General features: G+C 44.2%; 1 protein-coding gene across 4 annotated transcripts in view; it reads left to right on the forward strand.

Annotated features, from left to right (window-relative positions):
- Positions 1-20,684, forward strand: part of ZNF106 (zinc finger protein 106) — a 395,360-nt gene that overhangs the window by 142,753 nt on the left and 231,923 nt on the right. For all 4 annotated transcript variants that reach the window (XM_078659625.1, XM_078659628.1, XM_078659626.1 and 1 more), the window contains 2 exons: positions 11,476-13,605; positions 14,508-15,108. In XM_078659625.1, coding sequence (XP_078515751.1) covers positions 11,476-13,605; positions 14,508-15,108 — 2,731 coding nt within the window. The remainder of the gene's footprint in view (positions 1-11,475; positions 13,606-14,507; positions 15,109-20,684) is intronic.

Below are 20,684 nucleotides of genomic sequence, written 5' to 3' on the forward strand. Positions count from 1 at the left end.
CTTACTCAAGGCTTAGACTAACCAAGAGTCCACACAACGAAAGAAAAGAGTCTTTGGTGTGAAAGCAGTATCTGGCCTATCCCTCACCTGTACATAAAACCGCAATCACCTTGTATATACTGTACACTTGTATAGCACTGTGCACTTATGTCACAAGATCACCCCATATCAATGTAATTATCTTGTGTTGACAGCTTCTGTTTACTGCGATTATATATGAATTAATTCTGATAAAAAGAAACAGAACAAAGCATTTAGATTTCTGTTTCTACTGTATTATTCAAGCAGTCTTTAAAAAGGTAGGATATCACTTCACGAACATACCATCAAACCTATCGTTAAGGTACTGCTTCAAGTGGTGAACCTCTCTTTTTTATGTGTTGTGTTTTAGCCATCAGCTGCTTTAGTTTGTTTTACATTTTTCTAAATTATTTGAAGAAAAGCACATTATTTTTAAAATGTGAGAGCATTGAAACAAAAGGCTCGTCTTGAACACAATGTGCAAGACAACTGTTTCAGATTTTCCTTGCAGAGACGACTGTTGCTCAGATTGAAGAAATAGACAGGTTTTAAATAAACAACAACTGTGTCATTCATTCTCAGGGATCTAACTAAATTGGATACATCTTTTTAACTTGCCCCATATTTATAACATCTTTTTGGGATATGAGTTATTCATTATCTTTAGAGTCAGTACCACTGCATTGCCAAACTGTCAATCACCACATATTGCACCCCAGTGCGTCTGTTTACACACATATATTTAAAGCAATGGTCAACCCAATAAACCCTTGTAGGCTTAGGCAATAAGTATAATCAATGTAAAAAAGAGTCTACAAGGGATTTCACTTGCAATTGTACACAGTTTTGCGTTATTTCACAATAATTCAGAGTTAGTTCAAAAGACTCAAACTCAAGTGTCCCACGGTACAACTTTTAAACTGCACCAATTTTGTACAATACAAAAGAAAAGGAAGAAAAGACGGCCGAATTACATGCTGCCTCGGTTTCCATTTATTAATTAACACGAAGAGTGGTTTTGCCTTCAGAATACGCACGAAGACCGGTCTGGCTTCCTGTTTACTTGTATGACTGCTCATGTGTAAGAGCGATTTCTCTTCCAGGGGATCCTCATCAATAGTCATAAGCACTGAATATTCCCGCCCATGTGCGGGACCCCGGAAACAATATAAAAATATATATGTATAAAACACATATATCTCGCTCCACATATATGTATGTACATATATCATTTTTCTCACATCAATGCAGCCCCAAAACTGAGGCTAAACAATGCAAACACATATACATGAACTGCAATTAGTAAGGAATCAAAAAACACATTAGGTCAAAAAATCCTTGAACTTTGTGTTTTAATGAGTCAAACCACTCATAAATCCTGAAAATTGCTTATAAATAGACATTGTTAGCCCTCAGGCTGCATTGCAAAACAATATCATAGAAAATGAAACCATTTTCACAATAACTGGCAACCGTGCCTTTAAGGCAGCCATGACCCCAGGCTTCCCATCATGCCTCAGGGGTGACAGTTAGGTCAGTTGTTCTTTCCGGCTCCTTCAGTCAGGACCCTGGTGAAACAGCTCCTTTTCTTTTTGACTTTCTGTCAAAAAATATTCAGCTTTTACTAGAATTTTTGACTTCACTCGACGTCTTTTAGACATAGAGTGCTGTTTGAACACTTTTTGTGCTTAAAAAAGGTATTTTTCCTGTCAAAGATGCCTTCTCTCTTCAACAACTGTCCTTCATGTGGAAGGAAAAAGGCAAAGACTGACTCTCATTCAGTCTGTATCCTGTGCCTACCAGACTCTCATTCCTCTAAAACCTGTGAACACTGCCAGGTTTTATCTTCCAGGACTCTTAAGGATCGAGAGAGGATTAGAGCTTATGGGCTTTCTGAGAGAGGAAGATCTCCCAAGAAGCAGAAAAGTCGGAAGACGCGGACGACATCGAGAGGAGCCCCGACTGGTTCACATTCGACGTCGGGATCGGCGTTGGAGAAGCAGTCGACGGCGACGAAGAAGATGTCTTCAGCGTCTACATCGAAGGTACCTCCGCTTCAGTCAGCGTCGAGGGACAGGTCGCCGTCGAAGCGGAAGAGCTCGACGGCGAGCCGTGTGACGTCAAAACAGCATCGTCATGCTGTGACGTCGAGGCATTCTCCGTCGACGTCGGTCCATCGACGCTCGACGTCGAGCCATCCTCCGTCGGCGACTAGCCATGGTCGTTCGACGTCGAGGGAGCCTCTGTCGACACATCATCGGTCGACGTCGATGCAGCCAACGTCGACGCCTGGACGAGAGCGTTCGACGTCGGAGCGGCATTTGGAGTCGAGGCACGCCCAGTCGCCGTCAAGTCAACGGCGATCGGCGTCGAAACAGCCTCCATCGACGTCGAGCAGACAGCCTTCAACGTCGAAGGACAGCCATGGCCACCCGAGGTCGACGGAGAAATCACGGTCGACGTCGAGGGAGCGTCTTCCTGCTCGGCGCTCGGCGTCGATACAACCACCGTCGAGGGATCAACAAAGATCCAGGGAGAGAAGTTCTTCGCAAATAAAGAACTTTACTCCTACAAAATCAAAGGAGGTGGTTCGGGACAAGGGAAGTGCCTTGCTAGTCCAGACTCATGCCCTAGAGCCACAGTTGGGTTCTCCAGGTTCAGCATCGGCTGCGGAGGTGGAACAATCACCAGTGCAGGATCCCCCCGCCAAGAGACGGAGACTTGCAGAAGAAAGATCTCGCTCAAGGTCTCCCTCTGGATCTCTGGTGAGTCTTTCCTCATCATCCTCATCATCTCGGAGTGGCAGATCCTCGGATGGACGGAGCGGCGCATCTAATAGGGGGAGGTCCGAATCCCCTGCAAGATCGCAACAGGATCGAACGGAACGACCTCAACGGTCGCGTACACCTGAGAAGGATCCCATCCACAAGTCTCCTTCTGTTCATCTTTCCCCAAGGTGGAATAGACCTCTTCACCACTGGGCAGAGGACAAGGAGACGGCGGAGCGCCTAAAGCGATATCGAGACCAACCTCTTCGCAGAGAAAGGTCTCGTTCTAAACACTCAAGCAAGAGACATTCTCGTCACAGAGAGAGATCTCGTTCCAAGACGCGTTCTAGCAGAAGAACTAGGCCCAGGAGGACAAGTAGTTCTTCAAGTTCGTCGAGAACACGATCTCACAGGGATTACTCCCCGACTCTTACTAACAGTCCACGCTCAAGAGTGTCTCCAACTGAGGATATTTTCTCGTTCCAAGATATCTTGGGCAGGGGAGCCCTGAAACTGGGAGTACCGATGACAGCTCCACAAGTCAAGACGACTGTCATATTCGAAACCCTGCAACATAGATCAGCACCCAAACCGTTGTTGCCGTTGGTTCCGGGTATAATGGAACATGTGAATGAAGTCTTCCTCACTCCGGCAACGGTGAAGTCCGTTCCAGCGAGGATTCTCAAAAAGTATCGTCCTCCGGAAGAGGATCCTCTGTTCCTCAAAGCTGATCCCCCGCCAGATTCAGTGATCATTACGGCGGCAAGAAAATCCAATGCGGTGGCTTCCTCATCCACGGTACCTCCGGATAAGGATAGCAAGGTGCAGGACTCATGGGGGAGAAGGGTGTGTAACACCTCAGCCTCTTTCCTCAAGGTTTCTAACGCGGAAGCCCTGCTCGGCAGGTATGACAGGTCTCTGTGAGACTCACTTCAGAGATTTACCGCAAAGCTCCCTGAAGAAGACAGAAAGGACTTTGAGGAGGTTCTGATGGAGGGCAGTCAAGTCTCCAACCAGATTATAGGATCGGCAGCAGATGGGGTAACTCTGGCGGCACATGGCTATGTGCACGGAGTTACAGCAAGGAGAACATCTTGGTTACGCCTCACAGCATTAAAACCGGAGGCTCAAGCAAGAATCCTGAACCTTCCTTTTTCAGGCACATCTCTCTTTGGGGCAAGTGCGGATGAGGAAATGCAGCGGATGAAGACCGAGTTGGACACTCTCAAAGCGGTGGGACTCGAGAAGAAAAAGGAATTTAAGAAGAAATTCCGTTCGAACAACAAGGGTTATTCGAAGCAGAGGGTTCAAACCCCTCAATGGCAGAAAGGCCAGAACCAGCAGGGCCAGCAAAAGACACAGTACAAAGGCAAGGGCAATTCCAAGGGAAATGGAAATCAGCGCCAAGGCAACAACTTCAATAAAGCGCAGCAGAAGCAATGAGTCTTCACTTCCCCCAGCGCCGTTACCCACTCCAGTGGGGGGAAGCATTGCGCATCACAGGACAGAGTGGCAGGCCATCACCAAAGATCAATGGGTGTTGTCTATGCTGCAGAATGGATACTGTCTTCGTTTCCATCGTCTACCTCCGCACGTTTCCCCGATGTCAACATCAAGTCACCAGCTACAAAGGTTAAAAGCAGAAGTAGCTACACTCCTCGAGAAAGAAGCCATCGAGAGAGTTCCGGTGTCCCAAAGGGGGAAAGGAGTGTACTCGAGGTATTTTCTGGTCAGAAAAAAGGGCCAGAAGGAAGAATACAGGCCCATTCTGGACTTGAGAACACTCAATCTGCATGTACGAAAAGAAAAGTTTCGCATGTTGGCGCTTCATCAGATATATCCACATCTCAGGCAGGGGGATTGGATGTGTTCGATGGACCTTCAAGATGCGTACTTCCATATTCCAATACGGCAAGATCACAGAAGATTCCTTCGGTTCCGGGTGGGGACCTCTCACTACCAGTTCAAAGTCCTCCCGTTTGGGTTGAAGTCGGCTCCCAGAGTGTTCACCAAGTGTGTCGCAGTGGTGGCGGCAGCTCTACGCCGCAGGGGAGTTTTCGTATACCCATACTTAGACGATTGGCTGTTGAAAGGTCCAACTCCAGGCAATGTAAGGAATCAATTCAAGACATGCATAGAACTTTGTCAACGTCTAGGTCTACATGTCAATTTCAACAAGTCTGTATCACAACCAACTCAGAGGATCCACTTCCTAGGAGCTCTGCTAGACTCCGAAGTAGGAAAAGTGTTTCCTTCGGAGGAGAGACAGTTTTCGATAGCCCTCAAGTGCCAACAAGTTCTTCTCCACAGGTCCCAGAAGGTGCGGAAGATAGCCTCGCTCTTGGGGTCGATGGCTTCCTGCATCTTCCTAGTGCCGAACGCCAGACTTCGGATGCGTCCTCTTCAGCAGGATCTGGAGGACAAATGGGACCAACACTCAGATCAGTGGGACGATCGGATCACTTTGTCGGAGGTTGCTCAATCTTCCCTCCAGTGGTGGACAAAGAGACAGAACATGCAGATGGGGGTTCTCTTCTATCAACCGCCTCCAACACAAACGATCATCACAGATGCATCATTGCAAGGATGGGGAGCGCACATGGGACCCCTACAAGTGCAGGGTCTGTGGTCTCCCAAGGAAAGCACTTATCATATCAACTTGCTGGAGTTGAGAGCGGTTCACCTGGCTCTCAAAGCGTTCCTTCCCTCGCTTCAGGAGAAAATTATTCTAGTACAGACGGACAACACCACCACGATGTACTATTTAAACAAGCAGGGAGGAACACGCTCAAGGACTCTGTCTCTGGAAGCTCAGCGCATCTGGCATTGGCTTCTAGCTCGCAAGTTGTCTGTTCAGTCAGTCCACCTCCCAGGAGAGCAGAACGTGAGGGCGGACGCTCTAAGTCGGCACTTCGAAGACAGAGAAGACTGGGTTCTCAACGACGAAGTGCTAGACGACATTTTCCAGTCTTGGGGTCGTCCTTCAATAGATCTCTTCGCAGACGACGAAAACACCAAATGCCCAAGCTTCGCCTCCAGGTTCTATCGACCAGGAACGAGAGGGAATGCTCTGTTAATGGACTGGTCGGGGCTGTTTGTGTACGCCTTCCCACCCCTTCCGCTGATCCCGAAGGTAGTGAGCAAGCTGAACCACTCGTGCACAACGATGATCCTGATTGCCCCAGACTGGCCGAGACAATGGTGGTACACAGACCTACTTCACCTATCAGTGTCTCCTCACAAGAGGCTTCCATGCAGGCAGGACCTGTTGTCGAAGATGAACGGGAGGATTCACCATCCCAACCTTCCGTCACTGAACTTGGCAGCTTGGCTCCTGAGGTCATACAGTACGGCCATCTAGGGCTGCCACAGGACTGCATGGCCATTCTGAAAGAAGCACGACGCCCTTCCACTAGACATTCGTATGCATGCAAGTGGAAGAGATTCTATATGTGGTGCATGCAGAATGGTCACAATCCGGTAAAAAGTCAGGAAGAAGCAGTTCTCCCATACTTGTTGTACCTGACTAAAGCAGGTTTGAAGTTTAACTCCATTAAGGTGCATTTGGCCGCTATTACAGCTTATAGGCGATCACCTTCACAAACTTCTTTTTTTCAGCTTCCTGCAGTAAAAGATTTCCTGCAGGGTCTAAAAAAAGTGTATCCTCCTGTTCGGCCTCCTGCTCCGCCTTGGGAGCTGAACCTAGTCCTATCAAAATTGATGGGTTCACCTTTTGAGCCTATTCATAAAGCTTCTTTACAGCATATTTCCTGGAAAGCGGCTTTTTTGATAGCGATTACGTCAGCCCGTAGGGTGAGCGAAATTCAGGCCCTATGTACTAAAGAACCGTATACGGTTTTTCATCTGAACAGAGTGGTGCTTAGAACGCATCCTTCTTTCCTACCTAAAGTGGTATCAGATTTTCATGTCAATCAGTCTATCTCTTTACCCACTTTCTTTCCTAATCCCTCTACTCCAGCTGAGAGGGCATTACACTCTCTGGACCTGAAAAGGGTTTTGAAGTTCTATCTGGACAGGTCCAAGTCTATTCGACATTCTGATCAATTGTTTGTTAACTACGGTTCGATCAGGACTGGTCATGCAGCCTCGAAACGTTCTATCTCCAGGTGGATCGTTTCGTGTATCAAGCTTGCTTACCAATTGGCACAGAAGACTTTAGGGGGTTCCCCTAAGGCGCATTCTACTAGAGGTAGAGCAGCCACGGCGGCTTACCTGCAGGATGTGCCCATGTCTGAGATTTGTAAAGCGGCGACCTGGAGGTCTGTCCATACATTTACCAGACATTACTGTCTAGATTCTGACACGAGAGCAGATACCCAGGTGGGCCAGGCCTCCCTGAGGAATCTGTTTAACAGCTAGAATTTCTTTTGGCTGTTATGATTGGTTGGGTCATGTACTTCTCATTTACCTGCAGGTGGTTGCTGGGCTTGCTATTCTATTCAGTGCTTATGACTATTGATGAGGATCCCCTGGAAGAGAAGGATAAGTTACTTACCTGTAATCCTAGTTCTCTTCCAGGGGTATCCTCATCAAAGTCATAAGCAACCCACCCGCCTCCCCAGGTAAATGAGATTTGGTACTGTTTTTGTTTTCAATCTTGTGGTTGAGCCCTGTCTTCAGGGTTATGCAAAGAACAACTGACCTAACTGTCACCCCTGAGGCATGATGGGAAGCCTGGGGTCATGGCTGCCTTAAAGGCACGGTGCCAGTTATTGTGAAAATGGTTTCATTTTCTATGATATTGTTTTGCAATGCAGCCTGAGGGCTAACAATGTCTATTTATAAGCAATTTTCAGGATTTATGAGTGGTTTGACTCATTAAAACACAAAGTTCAAGGATTTTTTGACCTAATGTGTTTTTTGATTCCTTACTAATTGCAGTTCATGTATATGTGTTTGCATTGTTTAGCCTCAGTTTTGGGGCTGCATTGATGTGAGAAAAATGATATATGTACATACATATATGTGGAGCGAGATATATGTGTTTTATACATATATATTTTTATATTGTTTCCGGGGTCCCGCACATGGGCGGGAATATTCAGTGCTTATGACTTTGATGAGGATACCCCTGGAAGAGAACTAGGATTACAGGTAAGTAACTTATCCTTATATGCCGTTTTCTACAAAATCACCATTGTTATCTAAGATCCAGGAGTGCTATATACCCTGTTTAAAGATAGAAGGTTACACTTCTGCGAAAAACTAATTGTCCTGAGGATGATCTGATGGATTGATGCCGAATAGACCGAAACGTCGACAATCTCGTCAACTCCACGAGGAATTGTCTCTCTTCAAGCGATATTTATTGAATTTACAATATTTGCTTTTTCATTTCAGAGGAGCTGACGTATAGTTATGAACTGTATGCCCAAATTCATTTGTACATCTTTTGTCATAACTACACTTGCTCATATGTATTCTGTATAAATTGTACCCTTCTCAAGTTTTTAAGATTTTGCAAAAAAACAAGATAAATCCATTTTTTACAACATAGCTTTTCTGTGTGCCGGGTGTTTTTCTTTTTTTCCTTTTCTTTTCTGCTGTATTGTACAAAATTGGTGCACTTTAAAAGTTGTCCCGTGGGACACTTTTCAGTTTGATTCTTTTGAACTAACTCTGAATTATTGTGAAATAACGCAAAACTGTGTACAATTGCAAGTGATATCCCTTGTAGACTATTTTTTACATTGATTATTTTTACACACATGGAACACTTCAACCTTCTATTCCAGTTCGAGCAGAGGTCTTTTTCCACCGAGCAAAAGAGAGCATCAACCCTTAACAAGGAAGGTGGCAAGTGAACAGTAGAGCGCACTCCGCATTTTGCATGCCATCTAGGCAGGCGCAAGTGTTGCAAATCGACAAAGAAGCCAAATTGAGGAGTAGGTGAAAAGGGAAGAAGAATGCTGCGCAATTACCAGAACTGCAGAACCAGGTTTGATTATCGGCATTGGCTCAATGCCCCTTGATCCTAGGCAAATCACGTACAGTAGAATTCATTGTATTAATGTGTACTTGTGTAATATAACTGGTGGTCATGTAAAACGCTTCATGCCTTAGGGACCAGTCATTGTTGTGGCTATATAATACAAGAAAAATGCAAGCAGTGGGAGTAGGCGAGAAATTGTACCTCAATCACATCCGGAGCAGCGGATGGGCACAGAATTATTCTGTGCTTGGTCAATGCTCCACAGAAGTGACCAGACATTACGTTACAACTGCAGTGGCCAATTGAGGAGGTTGTAAAGAAGACTGATGGAAAGCTAACAAATGGTAAGCAGTTTATGGGCTCTAAGCCCTTTTTCGTATAAAACCGTGCCCTATACAAGACAACGCAACTCTCACGGTTTAAAGATCTGTTCACCAGCACACCATGCTCCTGGCACTGTGCTTGGGTCATTACCGGCTAGCATTCTGGTTATACTTAAGGCTTTTGATAGGGAACAGAATTTTATATACAACTGCTTTTATTTATACTTTCTGTTTTCATCCTGTAGTACTGGCAGTCTGCTGCCTTCGAACTTCTTCAAACCCGCAATGCTGGGACTAGGTGAGAGGAAAAGTAAACAAAGCCTTATCCACTGAAAGAAAAGAACAGAAAATGTCAAATATATTTCCATATGGAACAGACGGACTGCAGATGGTTAAACTCCATCAGAATCAAACTCTGCGGTTTCGCAGCTCCGTTCTCCATTCTTGTCGGATCCAAATTAGTTTTAATCGGTCTAGTCTATGCAGGGAGCGAATAAACTGTGTCATTTTTTCTTTCATTTAACAAATGCGTTTTCACATTGTGTTTGGAATTATCAGTTATTTGTCAGTCAGGCTGTGTTGCTTGCAGATTTTAAAATATGAAAGCAGTTTGAGAAATGACACGCTCTTTAAGGCAGGGTGACCCATCGACAGTTGTTGTATGATGTGGTGGGTGGAGACAAATGCAAGAATAACAGTTTAGCAGACCAATGAAAGAAACCTGCTAACCAAAAGGTCTCTATGTATGTATGTATATTATGTATGATATTTGTGAGAAAACAATAGTCTGTAGCGACAACCAAAGCAATATCAAAGGTCAAACCCAATAAACATGCCTTTCCTGTTTTGTATCTTGTAGTAATTACTAATTAGTAATTAATAAACATGCCTTTTCTGTTTTGTGTCTTGTAGTAATTACTACAAGACACAAAACAGAAAAGGCATGTTTATTAGGTTGATTTTCAGGCAGACTACAAAGCCTCTGTCTGGTTGACGGACTAATAGAAGAAATATTCAGTTAACTAGAAGGACCCTTTTGAGTCTCACATTTCTTTAAAATTTAAACTGTGCCTTTTAAAATCTTGTTTTAGAATATATTTGCCTTTAGCCCAATTTTTTTAAGATCTACGAGGGCCCAGCAGCTTCCCTAATAATAAAGTTTTGCAAAAAACATGACTAAACAAGAATTGCCAAATGGCTGGCAGCCAAAGGCAGACCTATTGGCTTTGCTCATGCTGTTTTTATTTGTAGTGTCTACTTTATGTGATATTTGGAGGAAGTACTTTGGCCCTCACTAAGAAGCATAGGGGTGTGAAAAAAGTTCTTTATCGGCCTGATAAAAACCAGTGACCCCGGGGATCAATGTTTATAGTGTCAGATTAGTAACTGTTACCTCTAGTTTCCTCATCCAAACTTGGAATAATGCTCAGATTTTGCTTTGTGGACCAATATCTGCACGTCACAGTATTTACTGGGCATTTTTCCTCTGGTAAATTTGGCAGGTTTGACTGACCAAAATTCACCCGGGGGAAATTGTGGGAGACTTGTGATTAGACTGTCTGCACAAACATGTTTGCTCAGGGATCAGAAAAAAAACTGGCCACTTATAGTGAGGATGTAAGATGTTCTTATTCATAACCTAGGATGGGTAAAAGAGTTTGTACATGCACCAAAGGAGAAAATTCATGTACAACACAAATTAAGTAAAGTGCCTTTGTACATGTATATAGAAGAACATGTGTTGAGACTGAATTGCCTAAAACATTGGATTTTGCCACTTAAATTTCCCCTTTTCTGACTGCTTAATAAATGGTAACACTCACACTTTGCACAGTTCAATGATCTCCCTATAAATTTTTATTTGAATGGATTGCTACCTGTTCCCTAATATTAAAGACAAGGTGGCAAAACGATATAGTGCTGGGTTTATCACTACATACACTCCTCCTCTTCCCCCTTCTTTCATTGCCAGGAAATATAGGGTTACGCAAAATGAAAGGAGTTTAGATGAGGCTCATGAAGAGTATGGTGTGATTGACTGATTCAGCTTCGACTGTGATGTCCATGTCTCTGTGCCATATTCTCTTTACCTCTGGTAGAAATAAGCACTTATTTAGTGACTTCTCCCAATTGAAAACAGCGAAACATGGTGGAAGATAATTCATGCCTCACTGTATGCTATAATGTTTTAGGCATGCATATGTTTTCTGAAATGGCCAATTTATGTATTATTTTACGGGCTATTTCCTGCGACCCTAAACACATGTCCCACAGATCTAGGCAGTTACAGCAAAAGTATTTTTTTCTAGAATTTCTAAGGAAACCTTGCTTTATGTTTGTGTAGTTGTGTTTAGAACAAGAAAATGTAAAGCAATTGACCATTTGTTTTACAATGTATTCTTTTTTTCAGACAAGATGAAACAAGCAACACATACCTGGAACCAGAAACTGATGACCGGAGGCTCCAGAGAAAAAGAGAAAATAGAGCACCTCATGGAAACCGAGAGAATTATGAGCAAGATATGTGGCTCCACCATGGAATGCCACACAGAGACTGGAAATGGGAAAATGAGGGCTTTGTTAATCTAAGAACAGGAAAGTTTCCGCATTCCACCCAAAATCCCAATTCAAGCAGATATCCCAGGGGTTCAAAAGGGCGTGGCGGATGGCAGTTTATTCCTCCTGGAGGACCAGCAAAACGACATCAGGGCCTTAATAATACTGGAACTTCTTGGAATTCAAATAGGGGAGGCGCTGTGCCTTGGAATTTTAGAGATACAGTAAGAAATCACAATTGGCACCCTGAAAACTGTGCAAGTTTTCCTACGTGGCATCCTGGTAATCCTGGTGGAAACTGGAGCTCCGTTCCACGTGCTACAAATGGATGGAATGATGGATTTCATGCAGGGAGGAACAGAGTGGATGACATGGGTGTGGGCTGGAATACAAAACGTGGTAAGTCCATAAATTATAATCGGATGAGATATACGTGGGAACGCCCCGACATGGATCACACAAGTACTCTGAAATCCTGTGGTGATCGCGCAGAGGAGCAGTGTGCCAATTCTATGTATCCAGAGGATTACACCAGTGATCATCTTCCTCTTGGTACCACATTTGAGTTTAGTGCACAAGAGAAATTAGATTACAAAACTACCAAGTACACTGCAAAAGGAGCAAGCCCTTCTAAAGATAAACCCCATCGCTGGAGCCCTTATCCTTCCCAGAAAGCTGCAGAGAACCAACCACCAGCTGAAGATATAGCTGAAAGTTCAGAAAAGGAACTGCAAAAGGTTTTGAAAAATAGTGAAACCCATATTTCAGACTCTCTTCCAAAGCTCAACGTAAATGATTACGCTTGTCAACCTAAAAGTAATAATTTAGATGCTGATTCAAGCAATCCTTTTAAGGAGTCAGCAGACACTGCTAGTGAACGAAGTTCTGATCAAGATAACAGAAAAAGTAGCAGAATGCCAGTCCTTAAAAGTCCTCTTTTACCAAACCCTAGCAAACGCCCAACACAAAAGCGAGAGGCAGCAGTTGTGCAAAATAGTGTCAAGCCTATCTTTCCTACATCTCCCCGAGAAAGCCGAACACGTTTGAGTGCACTCCATTTAGAGACTGACCAGTCCAACTCTTATATTTCCAAGCTGCGCAGTGCTTCTTGTCGTAGCCCTGCGAACAAAGCCACCATTGAAACTCCTCAAAAAGAGTCCATGGAAAGCCTCAGCGAAGTTCTACGAAAAGCCAAAGAAATCTTACAGTCCAGCCAATCTATGCGAAATGAACATCTCCTCAAAAGCTATACAAAAAAATCTGAAGAAGTTAGTAACTCTGATAAGATTTCAAAAGATACTGAGACAGCAGAACTTCATGTGGCATTGCTGGAGAATGTGAGTGATGGGGAGTTATCAAATGATGAACGCTCTGGAGCAAAATCTGAAAACCCTTGCCTTTTTGGAGATACTTTGTTCCCTTGTGAAGACACAAGCAAGGAAAAAAGAAACACTTTTGAAACGTCTGGCAATTTCTCCAGCTCTTCAGATGCTACTGCAGGTCCCACCAAATGTGTTCCACTTAAGATTGAATCACAAGAGTCACCCATGTCTCTTCTGGAAGGTTTTGAGTGTGCCGCTCTGCAAAGTGAAGGCAGTGAACATCCACTTGAAGCTGATGCTCAGGTGGAGTCAGATGCAGGCAGAAGTAATGTGTGTGATCAGGACCTGCTGAAAGGAGCCAGTCCACAATCTCTTCTGCCTCCACTAAGCAAGCTTGGTCTTCCAGTATCCCTCCAGCGAGACCTGACACGACACATTGGTCCTAAATGCAAAGCTACGGCACATCTTCCAGAGCCCAATCTCAACAATGCACGCCGAATCCGGAATGTGAGCGGCCATCGAAAAAGTGAGACCGAAAAGGAATCTGGATTGAAGCCAACCCTGCGGCAGATTATAAATGCTTCACGTCGAAATGTAAATTGGGAACAGGTTATCCAGCATGTGACCAAAAAAAAACAGGAACTTGGCAAAGGCTTACCACGGTTAGGATCCTTGTTTTACTTAATATTGGGCAGGGAGGTGTGTCAAGGAGTCCTTTTGTTTTATTGTCACTTGCAGTCTAGCATTCAAAGCAGTCATACTTGTCTACAAAGCAGTAACAGTAGTACTATAATTTATGGGTATAGGGCTCATAACCATGATTGAGCAATTGAGGTGCAATACAGGAAACCTTTTCTTTTTATCATTTACGGGCTGCTTAAGATCAGAATAGTCTTCAGGGTTTTGTGTGACAGTTTATTGCATTTTTGCTTTTCATGGGTCTACATGGAGCATTTAATGCAAGACTTGGGAAGACTTTATGGTGCAATGACATGCTATATAGAACATTGTTATGCATGAGGTTAAAAAAGGACCATTTTTGGAGATTGCATAGAAACAAATGGTTCAGTCGGGTTTTGATGATGGTCCATCTAACATAGGAATTTTGCATGGGGCTAAAAAGAGCAAAGTGTTTTATGCTATTTATGTCAGTTGTAGTATGAAGTCATTCTGCTCCATGTTTTTTGCCATGGTGCATAACTTCATATGGGATGGTTTCGTGCTAAACCATTTTGTCTTCTTCCTTTATTAGCAAAGAACTCAAATGGTTCCATTGGCTAATCTTTATAAAAGAGCCCTTGTGTCTCACCAGAAGGTGTCCTTTACAGTTGTGTTCACCCTCTAGAAATCTAACCACATGAGAGGTTAATTACCTCCTTTCATATGTGTATTTTGATGAATACACAGGTAGGGCAATTAGAAGAAGTGTATTGTTCAGTAGCATGGGAAACATGCCATAGTTTGATTCAGCTGCTTTCACGAGCCTCTTTATTTAAAGTGATGTTTTTCAGTGTTACCATTGTAAGTTTCCACTCTGTTGTAATGCTTGTTTTCCTTCCATAAGATTTGGAATAGAGATGGTTGCACCAGTTCAGAACGAACAGGATGAACTTGATATGGAAGAAGATTTCCAGCTTTCCAATTTTGAAGGATTCCACTGGGAAGCAATTACCATTCCACCACCTGGTACAGCTCGAAAGCGCAGCCTCTCCGAGAGCAGTGTTGTGGTGGACCGAACTAGCTCTGTTTATGATTTATTTTCTGACAAAGCTGCACACAGAGAACTGAAGAGGCAAGATGTACCCTCCAGCCAACGGAATTCTATGCCTCTGGGACCAAATGTTAATGAAGACATGCAGACTGATCCTAAACCAAAGGCGACTGCCTGCACTACATCATCTCCCGCCTCAGAAATAGCTGCAACTCAGCACAGTACTTTGTCTGCTGTTGAAATATCGTCTATAAAGAGAGAGCAGCCCCCTGAACAATGGCTTGAGAATGAAAAGACAACAGAGATTCAAGAAGAAGGGCAAAGTTTGGCTCCACCCCAAGATCCCACGTTACCCTCCTCCAACTCAGTAGATGCAGCTACTGACAGCAGTTGTACATCTGGTACTGAGCAGAATGACAGCCAAAGTGTTGGGAAGAAAAGGAGGGCAACTGCGGTGAGTAAAGACTGCAGTAAGCACTATACTAACTCAATGAGAACTGTCTATAACCCCTGCACACACCGCTGTTTAATCTCTAAACCGATTGTAACACATTGAGCATCTCTAATCTTGCCATTACGATGGGCCTGGTGTTTCATAATCCTTGTTTATTATGTGCATTTATTGAACATATGTATGTAGAATAGCCCTAGACACATTGGAGCACTAAAAAATTCCGAAGAAATGCAGTGAAGACAAGAGGATGATGATATCCTAGTAATTGTACTGTAATAGAATAGTGAGAAGGAAGCACCACTTGCGTAAGAAAAACAAGATGGGTATCTCAGTTTAAGTAACAAGGGCTACTGGAGATATCAGTGCAGTCTTGCAGATATGATCTGAAAAAGAAGGTCTTTATATTTCTGAAAGACTTCAAGGATTTTTGTCAATCAGTTATCTACTGGTAGATTATATCGGAGTGTAGGAGCCAGATACTCCAATAATATAGTTTCTCCAGTATTAAATCTTTCATAGATTCACATGCTTGTATCTTCCCCATCGTCATGGTAGGAGTGTTGCGGGTCCCACCATGACGACGGGGAAGATACAAGCATGTGCATCTATGAAAGATATCAATACTGGAGAACCACAGTGTACAGGTAAGTAACTTGTTTTTTTCTTTTAAGGTTTTGGTACTTTATTATACAGAAGCACCTATGTTGGTTCTTTGCCGTCAAGTGATACTGCTCACCCTTTACAATGCCTGATTCTGTCATGCTTATATAATGCTCTTGTACACATAGCGGTTTCATAGCGCTAATAAAACTGTGTCCAGCTTCTGATTTGCTTCAGCAGTTGTCTGTTGTATTACAAACTAATGGAGTGGCAGATCTTTCATCATTCTGTAATCTGGGTGCTGCAGCGTTGCATATTCAAAAAGTACGGCAGTAGTGTTTCTCAAGACTCTACTGGTAAGTGTTTCCAAATTCTCTTTATCCTTGTGCCCACTCCCAAGTATTGGTCTACCAGCAAAGCTTCTCATCAACTTCTTAAAACACTAATTTGTGGGAGGGCAACATATTAACACATTTTTTATGCACATGTCCGTGGCAATTTTGCTGTAATCACATCTAATCCTAAGAATATAATCAAAGTCTGTGTTTGGTGCAAAGAATTGGTTCTCCATGCGCTGGACTTTTTTCAAAAATTCTTTTAATCTTATGCCAATTCCAATATTTTGTTGTTGGAACCAGCCAACGCATTTCATCCCTATGTTGAGACTTCATCAGGGCAATATATTTCTCATAGTTCAACGTCCATCTACCCTGCTGTCCTTTAATTTTAAACGAGAAGAGGGAGCGTTTTTTTTGCCGGGCACAGGAGAAACTTTGCACAAAACCAATTGGAGTGGATTTCAGGAGAACAGGATGGATGAAAGTTTAACTATGAGAAAATTATTGACCCGATGAAGTCTCAATATAGGGACGAAACGTGTTAATTGGGTCTGTCCAACAACAAAAGATTGGAATTGTTTATTCAATTTTTTGATCCCCCTAAAATAACCATTCGTCGTTGTGGGTAAGTTTGATGGTTTCCATAATATTTCCCCACTTACCTTTGCCACAAGTGATAAATAGTTTTAAAGAGGAGAGGGACTTGTTTTTGCTGGTGTTTTCTCTCACAGAATGGCCCCATTTACCTTGTTCAAATGTAAAGATTTGTATTCAGTTAATTAACTTTTTTATTTAGGAGCCTGTTGGTGAGCCTAATTAAACACATACAGTGTTGTAGTGGGATCGCTCTATAAAGCATGTTTAGCAGAGCAGTTTATTTGAGACTATGCCTTTGATTTCGGTGGTTATCTTGGTTAATGTGCTACAGGAACGGCTCAATACATGCTGTTAACATATTGGGGCTTTTCAGTTGCATCTTTGGGATCAATCTTTTTAAGGAGTCAGCGTGTTAATTTTCTTTTTTAACACTACCAGTCCCCCTAGCTCCCTTTCAACAAAGTGGTCTTGGGTTAGCAATGGTTTTTCTTCACAGTTGTGTCTACAGACAGCAACTCGTGTTTGTTGTGTCCATTAAAACCAGTTGCAATGTTTTGAAAGTGAGGTAAAATTGAAGAATCTGCAGTGCTTTGGTATTTCCTGATATTCTGACATCAGTGGAAGAAGAAAGAAGAAATGGAAGTACTTGAGTTACTTTCTGGTAATATTCATTCATGGCTTCTCTCCTTCTCCAATTTATTCTGCGCCCAATATCTCTAACCATTTTGGTATAGCGATCCATGTGGGGATTCTGGCACAAGCACATCTAGGTTGAGATGTGGGTCAGCACGCTTTTTTGTTTTACCATTCTAGTTGTGTTTGTTTATCTCCTAGAAAATAACTTGCCTTCATGCATCTGATAGAGACATCTCGCCTCAGATTTCTTACTCTGAATTTCCCAGGCGTCAGACTGCATCCCAAAGATTTTTCTTCAAGCAATACACCTGCATGCCAGTAGGTGGAGTCAGTAGGCTCCACGTGACGTCACAGGCAGATCTGCGAAGAGAGCTACTCTGTCACTTTTAGACAGGCCTTTTTCGACGTTTTGTCTACCTTCTTTTTAGGTGTGTAGGATTTCCTCATGTCAAAGAAGACTTCTGGCTTCAAGCCATATGGCGCCTGTCACTGCTCCATGTCAGCACCTGGTTTGTCTTTGGTGCCTGGACCACAACTACCACTCGAAGTGGTGCTCTGACTGCCAGGCCATGGCTCTGAAAGCTTTGAGGGAGTGGTTCCTAAAGCTGCTTGCGGCCCTGAGGTCAGCATTGTGTCGTTCTCCACAGTTGTCTCGTTCTCCATTCGAGAGGAAGTTCCGGGCACTGCTCTGGGAATCCCAAGTATTCATCCTGGAACACTCGAAGTCGTTTAATTGGTCAGGTAAAAAGCAAAAGAAACATAAGAAGTGAAAGCGTGCTTTGACTTCTCAACATCTGTCGGCCGACTTGACAGAGTAGTCTCGGCGCTCTAGACCTCGTTCCTCGGAACCTCACCTGGGTCGGCTCCTCACCTCCCAGCCTTCCCGGGAGTCGGAGCGCCCACCCGCAGCTCAAGGAAGTTGATGAAGCCATGTGCCTCATATTGGGGGACCTGGCCCTTCCGGTGTGCCATCGGGTTCCACACATGCTGCTCCGGCCCCAACACTGATGACTCCTCACAAGGATCCTGTGATGGATCCGCACCAACGTCGGTTGTTCCACTGTGACCTTCCCCGATGCCGATCCCCATGCTGAGACTCCCAACGCCACTGGCACCAGCAGCACTGCTAGCCCCATTCTTATCCCTGACAACCCAGAGCCGGATTGGCGCCAACAGAACCATTAGGTTCTAGGTTTCTTCCTCAGTCCTATTCTGAAGGGCTAGGAATGGAGGATAATTGGAAGGGTTCGCTTCCCTTTTGAAATGGATTGGTATGAGCAATTGGGTTAGGCTAGCCAACTGGATACCTCTCCAGAATCTGGCCTGCTTTCTCCCCCTACCATGGCTACGGAGGGTCCTGCAGCCTGATGTCTCCTCCTCGCAACCCTTGCTGCCTTTCAACAACACCTTAACTAAGTTCCTACTGGGAACTTGGTCCAAGCCCAACACAGGGGCTCCTGTAAATGGTTAAATCACAAAAAGATCCCTGTGTCAAGGACAATAATTAGCGTGTGTCTAATCAACATGAGTGTACACCCATCTGGATATTAAATGTTATAATTCCAGAGATACCCCCTATCTTTTCACGGTAAGGTGTGTATTCTCAAATGTCTTGTTGTCCACAACAAACCAATGTTTGAATCTAAAAACCTGGAGTTTCAGGGTAGCGTTCAACTCAACATGTCCAATGATGTCTGCCCCCTTTAAGACAGTACATCCACCCACAATTAGACAGATGAAAAAATGTGTGGTGGAACGGAAGGCACCTCACGGGCGAACACCCTGGGGGAACTTGGCAGATGTTACCAATTCTATGCCCCTTTCTCATCATTGGTTGCCATTCCAATTCCGAAGGTAATGAGTGTACAAAACAAAACACATGTACAACACAAAACAAAAAGGTGCGTGCAAATAAGTGCTAGACACGAAGCTATAACAATAGTAATAGCTCACTAGTGTGACCAACATACAAGAGTGATATAAAATCATCAGACACACTCACTCTATCACTTTAATATTCGTACTAGTGTGTACTGGTGAATTAAAACGTCTGGTAGCTTAATATTGCATACCACTACCTGACACCAAAACATTTGCCCGCTGCCATCGACAGGTGATCCTAATTTCTTCACTAACCACACTACCCGAATCCAAGCATCTACCTCCCAAGGCACATTTCCTTCCGTACCATTGGATAGGAAATCCGAGGGCTGGATAATTGGGGCAAGAAAATGTTTTCTTCCACCAGCCTTGTATTGTAGTCTGTGAACACCGCATGCTTATTAGGCTAATATTCTCAGATTTCGTGGGAAACGGTTGTGCAAGTGCTGCCACCTGTCCCGTAGGAGGTCCGAGCCATCCTCTCCCAAGCAGTATCAGATGGGAGAGATACGGCAAAGGTCACCATTCGTTGTGGTCTCAACACGACTTGCTTTCATCGACAGTGGCTGTTCGGCACCACGCCTGTTTGAGGACTTCTGACTTTTCAGGGGATGTCCAGGCCTCTCCTGAACATTCCCTTTGATGGCACCTAAGGCAGACCTGTTCCCTCCATGCCTCCAGCTTACGTCTGGCTGACTGAGAATCACCTGACTTTGCTTCGGGGGAAAGTCATGACTCTTGGCCAAGGGAGCCATAGAGAGAGTTCCGGCACCAGAAGGAGGCTGTGGTTGTTATTCACACTACTTTCCAGTCCCAACGAAGAAGGGTCTGCACCCCATCCTAGAATTGCGTGCCCTCAAATACTTGCTCAAAAATCTAAAATTCAAGATGCTCACTCTAGTTCAGGTCTTGTCTGCTCTGGACCCAGGAGAGTGGATGATAGCGTTGGTCTTGCAGGATGCCTATTTTCACATTCCCATCCTGCCTGCTCAGTGGCGCTACCTGCGGTTTACGGTAGCCCACAAGCACTTTCAGTTCCCTGTGCTCCTCATGTGTTTACCAACATGATGATGGTGGTCCCAGCTCATCTGTGCAGATTAGGGATACCAGTATTCCTCTATCTCAACGACTGGCTGTTGAAGGCGAGCTTGCCACAGGCTATTGGCGGCTTCCACCTCCATACTACGGCAAACCATCTGCATTTGCTGGGGTTCACTATCAATGTGCCGAGGTCGCACCTGACTCTTTCTCAGGTGCTCCATTTCATCGAAGCTGTTCTGGAAACAGTGCAGTTTCTGGCCTATGCTCCTGAGAGGTGAGTCCAGTATATTCAGGCTATGATACTGATGTTGCAGCCTCCATCCTGGGTTACAGTGAGAGTGACTTTCAGGCAGCTGGGCCTCATGGCCTCCTGCATCCTGCTAGGCCTCATGACCCCCTTCATCCTGCTAGTGACACACGCCTGATGGCACATACCGGCTCTTCAGTGGGACCTGAAGTTCCAATGGGTGCAGCATCAGGGAA

The sequence above is a fragment of the Lissotriton helveticus genome, chromosome 9 (genome assembly GCF_964261635.1).
Source record: "Lissotriton helveticus chromosome 9, aLisHel1.1, whole genome shotgun sequence".
Classification (NCBI taxonomy): Eukaryota; Metazoa; Chordata; class Amphibia; order Caudata; family Salamandridae; genus Lissotriton; species Lissotriton helveticus.